A 13,031-nucleotide genomic window follows, 5' to 3' on the forward strand; every position below is an offset into this window, starting at 1 on the left:
TATATATATATATATATATATATATATATATATATATATATATATATATATATATTTAATTTAATTATGTTTAAGAAATTATTGAAAACTTACCTGTTTTTGTTGTAACAAACAATTTATGTTTATGATTTATTGAATTTATTTATAGATTTTATAGATGCGGTCATTCATGAATTTATTGCATTATTTATGATGGCGCCTTTGAGATAATAATTTAATTGGCGCTGTATAAATGTCCTGATAATATATATATATATATATATATATATATATATATATATATATATATATATATATATATATATATATATATATTAACGTACGATAAATAAATTTACCATTGGCTGTGTTTTTTCTTTATTTTTCCAGTATATTTATCCAATAAAGCGTCACTCCTGCGTCTCAAATATATTATTGGTTGCCGTTCATTTGCAATTGAATCTGTTGAATCCTCATTCAGTCTTTCAAACAATTTCTTTTTTTTCAAGTTATTTTCAATTTTACAAGATTTACCATTTCGTTTTCACTAACATAAATTCTACCAACGTTCACAACATGTCATTTTTCAATTACATTCACAATAATATCACTAATAATTACATTCCTTCATTATTAATATCATTATATTTCCAACGAATGCTTAATAATTGCTTTTGTAGATTAAACTCTTTATAATTTCGTCAAATTAATGACAGTATAACTTCAAATATTTCAAAAGTCATTTCAATTCTTATGTTTTTTAACGTTTCTTATGAACATAACAGCGAACCTAATTAACCTATAATTTAAAGTAAAACCTTTGTGTTATTATTAAATGCTATCTTTTAATAATATTCTGAATTAAATAAAATAAAGAATATTCGCAGAAGAAATTATTCATAATTATCAAAATAATGTACAATGAGTTACAATCTAAAGAAGAGACATAAATGTTTATCTTAATGTTGTTATTGAGATAAAAAAATTTCATGTGTAAATATGAATTCAATAAAAGAAGCCAGAAAATGAAGCGCTAATAATGAGATACCTACAAAAATAAGTGACAGAAATTGTCTCGTTCGCTCGAGTGCGCATATTCAGTTGTCATTTGAATCCGGTTTTAATTGAGTAATTTTTAAGATTAAATTTGGTAAATTTTAAGTTTGTTACTTTTTAAAAGTTTAAAAATGGTTTCTAATCTTGTTTAATGAGTTGCGATTAATTTTTTTTTTGCCTTACATTGTACTCATCCGACAGATATATTTGCCCTGAGTTCCTCTGTGTGTCCTATTCATAAGACAAAATAATAATTCATAAGACAAAATAATAATTCATAAGACAAAATAATAATTCATAAGACAAAATAATAATTCATAAGACAAAATAATAATTCATAATCAGAACAATAACCAAAATCAATCTGCCAATTTATTTCATTACTGCCACAAATCAAGGTATGTTTTGTTTTTATTATTTTATATATTTTTAAAACCCTGTTTAGTTTACCAAGCCCAAAGAGCTTAATTTTTAAATTTTTACTTTTTTTATTATAATTAATTGGCCACCACTGTCACTACATAAAACTGCAATATTTTATTTTGTCTTGATTCATGATTTTTTTATTCAACCAACAGTTGCCTGATTCAAAATGTCTTTTCGAGCGATTCGTCAAAGCAAATTCCGTCATGTGTACGGCCAACCACTGAAAAAAGAGCAATGTTATGATAACATTCGAATAACAAAGAGTGCCGTTGACTCGACTTTTTGTGCAGTCAATCCAAAATATTTGGCCATCATTACAGAGGCAGCTGGGGGAGGGGCTTTCTTAGTACTTTCCCTTGAAAAGGTACATTATGAGTAATAACATTAAATACTTTAATTAAGCTCAGTTATAATGGTTCATAACGTAAGTGAATTTCAGCTTTTTTATCTTGACTGCTTGTCAAATTGTTTTTCTTCTAAAGTTTATGAATTCATTATTTCAAAAATGTCAACAAACATATAGATATGATTTTTTATAAATGAAATTGAAATAAGAAGTAGAATGTATTAATAATTATGCAGACAGGCAGAATAGATAGGGATGCTCCCTTAGTTGTTGGTCACAAAGCTGCAATCCTCGACATACAGTGGTGTCCCCACGATGATGACATCATAGCCAGTGGGTCTGAGGATTGCACTGTCAAAGTTTGGCGCATCCCTGAAGCAGGCATGTTCAGGAACATAGATGAACCATTAGTTGATCTGGTTGGACACCAGAGGAGGGTAGGGCTGGTTGTCTGGCACCCTTCTGCTCTGAATATTCTTCTTAGTGGTGGTGAGAAACGAAATTAATGTTTTTATCTAGTTTTATTTGTTGCTTTTAAATTTAAAAATATGAATTTTATACTAAAGTTTAAAAATAAGTTTCTATTTAAAATTTCATTAACCCTAGCTCAACCTACATTACACTTTTTACATTTGCTTCAATTTTCTTAAAGTATTTTCTTGCACTTGAAACAGATTCACAATACAATTTCTATAAATTTTTGGTTCAAAGCTTCAAGCAGCAAAAATATCAATTTTTTTTTGTTTGTACACACCACACACACACATACAGGATCTGACAACCATGTGATACTGTGGAATGTTGGAGAGGGAGAGGCCATAATGTCCATTGAGTTCCCAGATATCCCACTCAGTGCATCCTGGAATTATGATGGATCCAGATTTGCAGTGTCAAGTAAGGATCGCAAGGTCAGAATTGTTGATCCTAGAACTGGTGAAGTCTTGAAGGTTAGTTAGATACTTTATGCAAAATAATTTAAAGATTTGACTGTATCTTGAAAAATATCAAACAGTATTGTTTAAGATTTTTGTAGGAATCTTACACTTTTTTCATCTGAATATCACAATTTTCTCTGTGGTACCATAGTTCAAAATTTGATGTGCTGCTTATGTACTCTTTTATTACAAAATTTTGAGCCATTGACTTTGTACTTTCAAGTAAAAAAATTATAAGTAATTTAATACCAGAAATCCATATGAATTCAACAACAATTATTATTTCTGTAGAATAATTACTATGTTAAAATAACTAAACAATTCAATTATTTTTTAATATGTATGAAATTATGCAATTATTATTAATTATTATTATTATGAATCTTTCTTCAACAATTATAAGATGCAACACCAACAAACACACACACACAGTGCATGTGAATGCACTGTGGAGCAATGCATCACGCACAATGCATATGATAGGCAGGGGATTTCTTTGCAATGAAATTCAGTCACTGCAGTAGCAAATGGCAGGCACTTTACCACTACACCATCACTGGATAACTTGTTTCTTTCAATTGATTCTTAATCATTTGATTGCTTGATTGGATAATTAATTAATCCAGGAAGGAGCAACACATGATGGCAGTAAATCTACCCAGGTGGTTTATTTAAAGAATGGTCAACTCTTCACTACTGGTTTCTCGAAGATGGGCGAGAGGCAGTATGGCATTTGGAATGAGGTCTGGCGGTTTACTTTTTGTTTACTTTTTAAAATTAATTTTTTCAAAAATTTCATTCAAATTCATTCATTAATTGTCTGTATCAGTATTCATTAAAAAAAAAAACTCATGTCACTGATGTCATATTTCCTTCATTACGTTGCATCTGCTTATAGGATCTGTCCAATGTGATGATCCACGACATCGACACGAGCAATGGAGTTATATTCCCATTCTATGATCCGGACACCAGCATCATATACCTCTGTGGAAAGGTTATTTTATTATTTATCATTGGTCTAAGGCGCTGCTTGGTTCTATGCTGTAGTGACTACATTCGAATGCACAAAGATCCCCAACTAAAATAGCCAACGTGCGTGATGTGTTGGTTTATGTGTCATGTCATGTATACATATATATTATATACACTCTTATATGCTTTTTATCTAGTTGATATAGAGGCTTGTTTGTTATAGTCATTTTGCTTATTATATTTGACATTCTGAATTTTCCCACGGTGAATGTGTGAGTAGTGTGAGTTCAAGTTTAAATATGTTGCACTCTTTTTAACATCTGGATTCAAACTCTTCTATATTTTGGCACTCATTTTTTTAATATTATAAAATGTATATACGAAAGTAATCATGTTGAAAGGAAACAGAAGTGTAGCAAATAATTAAGAAAAATAATTAAATTAATTAATTGATTAACTATTTCTATAACTTAATATAATTAACTAACTAATTAATTAATTGAAAACTCACAGGGTGATAGTGCCATCCGCTACATAGAAATCTCGAACGAACCTCCATATGCACACTTCCTCAACATGTACCAGTCCTCCGACCCACAGAGAGGCATTGGCTGGATGCCCAAAAGGGGCCTCAATGTCAATGCCTGTGAGATTGCAAGGTTTGGGAATTTTTCATTTCAATTTTTCATGCGCCGTATTTTTTCGTTTTTTTATTTCCAAATTATCTGGAGATATTTCGGCCAAGGTAAATTTTATCATAGATGTTTAGGCATGTAAATATATTGTCATCTTGATTTGGTTTCTCTGTTGATTATTTTAAATGATTTTTTTAACTTCTGTTCTCAAAAATTTGATCACAAAAAATTTTTTTTTTCGACTTAAGATTCTACAAGCTGCACAGTAAAGGATTGTGTGAAGTCATCCCCATGACAGTGCCAAGAAAGGTTCTTTTTTTAATATTATGTTGAAATCTCATTTAAATTAATTAAATTATATTTTATTTTAGTTGCTATTAGTGATAGTAGCAGTTATTCTTAATATTAATGATGTTAATAACTTACCCACTGGCTGACCTTACCACACCATGACCCAACAACAACAGTCCGAGTTGTTTCAGGATGACCTCTACCCCAACACGGCAGGTGACATCCCCGCACTGACTGCAGAGGAGTGGATCAGCGGCAAGAATGCTCCCCCTGTTCTGGTCAGTTCATTTTTTGTGGTTTCGCTGGGTAATTTGGGTAGGAAACAGTTGCCTCGATAAAAGCTAGATAAGAAGCTGATTTTACAATATATGGTTCTTATTTTCATATTTTGTACCTTCACCCATTTATGCAGGTTTCACTGAAGGAAGGCTACAAGGGTTCATCTCAAAAGACTGGATTTCGAGCAGGTTGTGGTATGAAGTCGAACAACATGGTCAGCAGAGCTGCCAGCAACCTCAACTCATCCACCAAGTCATACACTCATCAACTCCTCACTTCCTCATTATCTCTGGCCACGCCACCTTCCTCTTCATCCTCCTCGTCAACTCCAGGAGTATTCAAATCTCCCGCTCACCTCAATGGTCTGGATCACCAGCAGTTGAATGCCAAAGAAATCAATCAGTCAGATCAGCATCATATCCATTCACCGCCAGCATCGTCGTCTTCTTCAACGTCAGCAGCAGCATCCACTGCCAATCAAAAGTCTTCACCATCTGCACCACCACCGTCTTCGGCCCAACAACAGCAGCTTCAACATCTTCAACAACAACGACCACCACAGAATGAGATCCTGCCATCAGGATATTCAGATATTGTTAGTTGATTTTGTGTTGGAGAGTTTAGATAAATAGCCTCTAATTGTTTCTTGTATACTGAATTGTTTATATTTGTTTATAAAATGAGATGAAGAAAATAACTTGAAATACTTGCACTTGTGATGTATCTCCAGGCTCAGTTCATTTTCACTTTACATTTTTTTCATTCTTCAATTTAGATTTTAATGTTCTCTAACAAGTTTTTCCTCCCCCTCTCACTAATTTCTCCACTCATCATTATGAAATAGCATTTTTTGAGAATGTGATGATTCTCCACTCATCATTATGAAATACCATTTTTTGAGAATGTGATGATTCTCTTACTAAATATAAAAGAATCTTCACATTCGAAGAAACCAAACAAGTAAGTAGTTGACCTGCTGAGATACATACATGTATACATATGTATACACATATGAGCACATACATGTAGATGAAAATGTTACAGCAATCAAATGATTAGAATGACTACCCACTAACTTCTCGACCGCTATCCACCAGGACGTCAAGGCTCTTGTGGAAGATGTCAGAAAGTTGAAGATCATTGCCAAAGGTCACGAGAGGAGGATCAAGGAGCTGGAGGAGAAACTTTCACAGTTTCAGTCGGATGAGGATGATGAAGATGATGAGACAGGAGCCGATGGTGACGACGATGGGGCTGGTCTTGGTCATCGTCTTAACCGAAATAAAGATTTGAAGATTTGATCGAGACAGTTTAAGAGATGTGTGTATTTGTGTCAGTTTGTGTGTGTTTGTGTGTATCTATCTGTCTGTGTGTGTGCTTGACTGTTTTTTATGAACGCATCATTCATTTTTTTGCATCACATTCTTTGCTATCATCCTATTTTATGGACATTATCATTACTTTTCATTTTTATTATCATTGGCATCACATTGATGACTATTTGTTATCATTATCTTTTTATGAAAATTTATATTGGAAAAACGAAAGAATTGAAATTTTAAAATCGAATGAATAAAATTTAAACTATGATTATAGTTGAAATATGGTTAATTTTTTTAAGTCTTTTGATTGATCCATTAAAAGTAGTTAACCTGTCAAATAGTTACCCACCAATGAATGGAAATAACTTAATGTAAAAAGTTGATTTGAAATTATAGCAAGTTTATAAACTGGGATGATATTGTTATTCATTCATTCGTACATTCATTCATTTTGCTTATTTTTCATGCTTTTTTGTGTGAATGTAATTTTTCCTTTATATTTTATCACTGATCAATCACGTTGTCATAATTTTAACAGTATAATTATAATATTTATCACTGCATGGCACTTTAAATTTGTCTCACTCTGTTACTCTTCAACATATACACTCTCTTTTCCTTTCTCTCTCTCTCTCTCTCCCTTTTCTCTCTCTCTCTCTCACACACACACACTCTTTTTATCTTCTCTATCTCTTTTTTTTAATATGTGGATGTTGTCTAAAAATAGCGTCAGTAAGTTGTGGCATTTTTCATGCTTTCTTACATCAGTTGCATGATGTTTTTTGGTTGTTTATTATTCACATATGTACACACACACACAAATATATATATATATACAGATTATTTTTCATTCATGCTATACATCGTATATGTACATCTCTGGCGTACACCCACGCGGCACACGCTTATATATGTGTGTACATTTTATATCAATTTCAATAGGATTTGTTACTTCACGGAGGTTTCTCGAATGAAATTGTTCACAAAATTGTACAGAAAGTTAAGTTTGTCAAGATGTCATATATGATGAATATCTATGTGAACTTGTTGTATATCTGTGAACGGTTTGTACGTGTGGGATTAATTGAAATTATGTTTCAAGTGCTCACACACATACATACATGTATCGTATCAATGGCTAACTTATCACATTTATTCTCCTTGTCTAAATGCCGTTCTTCTGATATCATGTATTAGAAGGATTAAAATAACTCTCTCATGTCACTAAAACACAATAGTCTTCTCGTTTTGCGCTATATAAATGCTGCTAAGGTTAACTCTAGGTGAATTTTTCGTGGTTGCATTGTTATAACCGCTTTTAGGAGAGTGTTGTTGATGATGCGTATCCATACGTAGTGTTAAACATTTATTGTATCCACGTACCGTCCGTAATGGATGATATCTTGTAGCATACGGTGTTGCCTTCGATGAATTGCGTGTCAGATTTTTTTTCAATTTTGAACATATGTCGGTAATTTGATCATTAAACTCAAAAGTTTGTGCCTTTGAATAGAAATGTTTGCATTAATGAAATTTCATAAAGATTCCTACATTAAGAAATCAAAGTTAAGATTAGAAGCCCTATTTAAGGAAGCTTCAATGGAGACGTTTCAGATTTTTAGTTTATTTATGTGTGTGTGTTGTGTGTGTGTGTGTGTGTGATGTTAAGTATGATGTTGTTCACGGTTTTATTATTTGTTTCGTATTTCATTTCATGCTCCACATGTAGCTCTGACAAACTCTATCTACCCTGTCTCATATTAAGCTGTAGCATCCACACCAAAGTATATGTATGTATGTATACACCCAATCCTAGTTCATGATGTAGGCACCCAATCATAGTTCATGAGTTCAGGGCAGGCAGCATCCGAACCATGTCATTGTGCAACGATGTACTATACTCTGAGCTAACTCACCAACCCAGTTTGTAACATTCTCTCACTTTTCTCTCTCTCTCTCTCTCTCTCTCTCTCTCTCTCTCTCTCTCTCTCTCTCTCTCTCTCTCTCTCTCTCTCTACATGTATAATAGTTGATTCGTTTTAAATTGTTCAAACCATATGCAATGTGCGCGTTAAAGTGTATTTAGATTTAGTAAATACACTCGTCATATCATTTACACAAAATTTGTTATTCTCATTCGGACGCTTAAATTCGTTTTATTTATTGTGATTTTTTATTATTTTTATTAATTAATCATTTATTAACTTATTATTATTGTTATTATTATCATGATTTATGTTACTTTTATTAGAGAAACGTCCCAGTCACTATTTTTATCGCCTATTATTATTATTATTATTATTATTATTAGCAAGATTTATTTAATTTTCATCCATTAATTTCGCTATATGTTATAACTGTTTATATAAAATCAATACTTTTTATATGTTAATAATAATATAATATTATGTAAATAAGTAAATGTTCATAATATTATTATTATTACCACACGTGTAGATATTTATGATATTTTCATCAGAATTTAAACTTAACAGTGTTTTTCACTCGTCTGAGCACTTAGAAATCTAACAAAACAGAATTAATTTTTTATCAACTATTTTTATTAACACTGTTTATACGCACGTACACACACACACGCACATATATATATATATATATGTGTGTGTGTGTGTGTGTGTGTGTGTGTGTGTGTGTGTGTGTGTGTGTGTGTGTGTGTGTGTGTGATGTACTATTTTTTCTTTTAGTTTATTAAATTTTTATACCAGGCTTAACTCCAGTCTTGCATTAAAATAAATCATGGAAAAGTTGAAGCTTTTTGTTTCGGTTTATTACTACACTACAAGAAAATTTGTCATTCGTCGCAAACAGGCAAACAGTAACAAAATGTTATTGTCACTGTGTTATTGAGTTATAATGAAACGAAACGAGACGATTTGTTATAATGTCTTAATTTTTCTTACAAAGAACCTAGATTTTGGTCTAGATTTTAAACAATGCCTCGTATATTTTTCACGGAAATCTTCTTTAATTCACCAGGAGCAAATTTCTGGAGTTTCCGTTCTCGATCGTAGGCTAACAACTTCAAATAACTGTTGTCGTTGTTGTGTTGTTGCGTAAATGATATTCTGGTTGTTGTTGGCGATGTTGTTGATAATGTTTTGTTGGTCATTTTCGTAGATTCTCATGTCTTCGTCGCATTGTATACGTTGCACGTGTCTGCTGCTATCGTTGTTGTTGTTGCTGGATACCGCTGAGTTAATTGTGGTGTTAGTTGGATTGTTGTTGTTAAGCAACAAATCGAAGTCGTCGATCGAGTGACATTTTCTTCTGATAACCTGTTGTGTCATTTTAAAATGCATTTTTAACTTATAGAACCATCAAAACTCGATTCGTCAAAACTAAGCGTCGAATTAAATTACGTCAAAATAATAAATACGGTGTAAATATTTTTTTAAACATTAGCAAGTCATGACGTGTTCATATTAACTTTAATTTAAGAATAGGTTTTGGGAGATGAGACAGAATGATCTAAAATATTTTTGTTTCCCGACCTATAATTAGTTGAAAAGATATCAATATTTTAAATCGTTTTTATCACGAGGGGGCAAACATTTTGCTGTGAGGGCCGCATTGAGAACTATTTTACCTTTGTAGAGCCGCATATGTACTTAAATAGCAAATTTTTGCGACCAGGGGGCGAATTTTTTAAGATTTGTGGCTCCTTTTTTCTTTTTTTGGTCATAATGTCTGGCTGACGATTTTTTTGCGAACAAGGCCCCGCGGGCCGCATAAAATAGCTTCGCGGGCCGTAGTTTGCCCAGCCCTGGTTTACATCATTGATAGCACCAACTTACCTCGTTATCGTGCGAAAAGTTGGACAGTTCAGAAGGACTGTTGATCGTTTTGTTCATCAGATCCATGTCGCCTGCTATTTGCAAGTTGTTTATTTTTGTTTTTTTGTGTTTGTTTGTGTAGTTCATTATGATCAACAATAAATTATCTGCTTTTTTATTCATTCAGTCATACATTCATTCATTCATTCATTCATTCATTCATACATACATACAGTTTTTTTATTTATTGTATTCATTCAATAGTTCATTTTTTCATTTATTTGATTTTTCTAAAAAAAATTAATTTACAATGAAAATTCTCAACAGCAACAAAGTTTTTGTCAACAAAACAGTAGGAGCAAAATGTTGAACCTTCAGGATTCCCCAGCATGGCGTTGTTGAAGCAGTTACCATCCTTCTCGTACCTGAAAGTCAGTGGCTCGTCAACAATTTTGATCGTCTGAACTACATTACCTCCGTCATTTGAAATTTTGAACTGTTGTTGCAGCAACTGTTGCTGATGTTGTTGTTGCTGCTGCTGCTGAAGGAGATGATGCTGTTCGAGAGTGAGGAAATATTCTGGCGTGTAGAGTGTTGTCGCTGGTGGGTAGGCTGCATAGTAATCCACCGTGCCATCTGGTGTTTAGTTGTTTGTGGGTCGTATTATTCATTATGGTTATTTATTTAGCTTGTTTATTAAGTTATAATTAAGTATCTACTTGTTTTCGCTACATTAAATATTGATTATAGAATTAAAATTAAAGAAAAATTTTTTCCATTCTATATAAATAATTGCCGGACGAGATTATACATCTAACGGAGAAACATCTATGAAACTTATTACCAAAACATGTGCCAACTTGTGTGTTATTGCTGATAAAAAACATGTGTGCGTGTGTGTGTGTGCGCGCGCGCGCGTGTGTGTGTGTTTGTGTTTGTGTGTGTGTGTTAGAATACCTGGGCATGCAATTCAAATTGCGTCTGTCTGAAGTTACGTTAATAAGCAAGCAAATCCATCTTAAAGTATATTTGCGTCGGAACATTAGCAGGCGTGCAGGCAGGCGGATGTGGTGTGCCTGATAAAAAAATGTGTACCAAACAAACAAACAAGAGTGAGTGCACAATAGGCATGAAGAGAGATGGTAGTGACTTGTAGAAAGAATACCCAGAGGATAAGAAACAATACCACGATCAACATAAAAATACAAGTGCCCCTGACGATACAAACTTCAAAGCCATTGTGTGTTAAACTGCTTCAGGTACTAACGGTCATTAAAATGCACGCGTTAACACATACACATTACACACAAGCATACACACATGCATACGTTTTCTCTTTTTGCATTTCCCTCACACCCACAAAAATAAATTAATTGTTTTTCAACGTTGGAATGACGCGAACAAAAAAATTGCAAAATATTTTAATTTACCGACAGATTGTTAAGATTAAAATAAATTTAGAGATATTACATTAGATTGCTTCGAAAACATTAGAATATAGATTCTTCTTCATTTTCACTGAAACACAACAAACAACTTTACACTTTGGATCGCACGCGTTTGGGGCAGAACATCAAACAATCATCGGACAACTCACGTACAAAATCTTCATGCACGTGCACATCAACAGACACTCACGCACGCTGGCACGCACACAAACACGCATCTTCGGGTCAACAAACAACAAATCAATAGTGACAACATGCAAATCAAAATAGGAAATAATCGTACAAACAACAAAACTAACTCCATCGCAAGCACAGAAGACATTGTACAAGAAGGCGCAAATACATACGTACGTATAGCTATTCAACGGTTCACATTTGATGCATAGTAAATGCGTGAAAATGAAACAACAATACAACAATAAATTACAGAGCACACTCTATGAAAAACACAATCATCATCAACTTGAAAGGCACATTAGCACAAATTTACAGCAGATCCACTTGTACAATCACAGCAACATAAAGAAACCCATATATTAGTTTGTCAATCAATCAACGACTGAATGAAAGAATGAATGAATGAATCTTTCTGTCCATCTATCCATCCATTGTCATGTAGAGCCACGTTCGTCACTATGAACTCTTAGATCAGTTGCATATGCAGGCACTTTAAACGCTCTTCAAAGTGCATTAACTCTCAGCTCAAACGCTCTTCTTTGTTTTGTATTTGCGTTTTGCGTTTCGTGTGCGTGTCTTTTTCTTGCGTGCGTGGTTTTTCAAGTAAACGTCTAGATAGGAACGTCATGTGTTCGTTACCTGTTGCTGCTGCTGTCTTGGATAACTCACATATGATACAAATTATTAATTTTGGATTACATTTGCTGAGTTAACTGTGGAGCAAATGACATTTTTCAGTCAGGCAAATTTACTTTTCGAGATTTAAAATGTTTTATATGGGAATAAATATCTCGTCAATCATGAAATAATATTTGCAATTCTTAAAATCGTTCAGAAAATTTACATTCATTAATAAGAGAAAAGAAGAAAAAGATGGAGAAAGAAGTAGAAAAAGAGAACGAAATATTAAAATACGAAACACACACATACATACATGCACACACACACACCAAAATACAAACACACGCACACACAAAATTGTTATGTAGGTAGGTTCAACGATGTAACAAGCCCTGGGGTGCGATTCACTCATGTGAAACACAGGCAATAATCTACATACAGTATTATGTGTATATAAACATTACATATATTTTTGTGTTTGTGCGCGAGTATATATGTGTATGTGCGTGCATACATATATGTGTATATATTGTATGAAGATTAACATTTCTGCTGTACGTCAAGCTATATACGTGTATGTAGGTAATGATTTAACAAATTCTCATGGGCAAAAATTCACACATGCACATACGCACACAAACATACATATACGCACACACACACACACATACATACATACACACACATGCACATACTTGGAAACACACACATACATACTTTCACGCGTACATCTGATCAATGAATGTT

At 33.0% G+C, this 13,031-nt stretch overlaps 1 protein-coding gene across 1 annotated transcript; it reads left to right on the forward strand.

The window, feature by feature from the left end:
- Positions 1-1,091: 1,091 nt before the first annotated feature.
- Positions 1,092-4,981, forward strand: HELRODRAFT_112879 (hypothetical protein; the record flags this gene model as incomplete). Its single annotated transcript, XM_009022546.1, has 10 exons — positions 1,092-1,277; positions 1,335-1,433; positions 1,614-1,825; positions 2,044-2,296; positions 2,579-2,754; positions 3,369-3,485; positions 3,641-3,739; positions 4,231-4,376; positions 4,601-4,661; positions 4,820-4,981. Exons 3-10 carry the CDS (start codon positions 1,628-1,630, stop codon positions 4,979-4,981), a joined length of 1,212 nt encoding a protein of 403 aa, XP_009020794.1. The 5' UTR covers positions 1,092-1,277; positions 1,335-1,433; positions 1,614-1,627.
- Positions 4,982-13,031: the final 8,050 nt, after the last annotated feature.

This window comes from Helobdella robusta (assembly GCF_000326865.2).
Source record: "Helobdella robusta unplaced genomic scaffold HELROscaffold_32, whole genome shotgun sequence".
NCBI lineage: Eukaryota > Metazoa > Annelida > Clitellata > Rhynchobdellida > Glossiphoniidae > Helobdella > Helobdella robusta.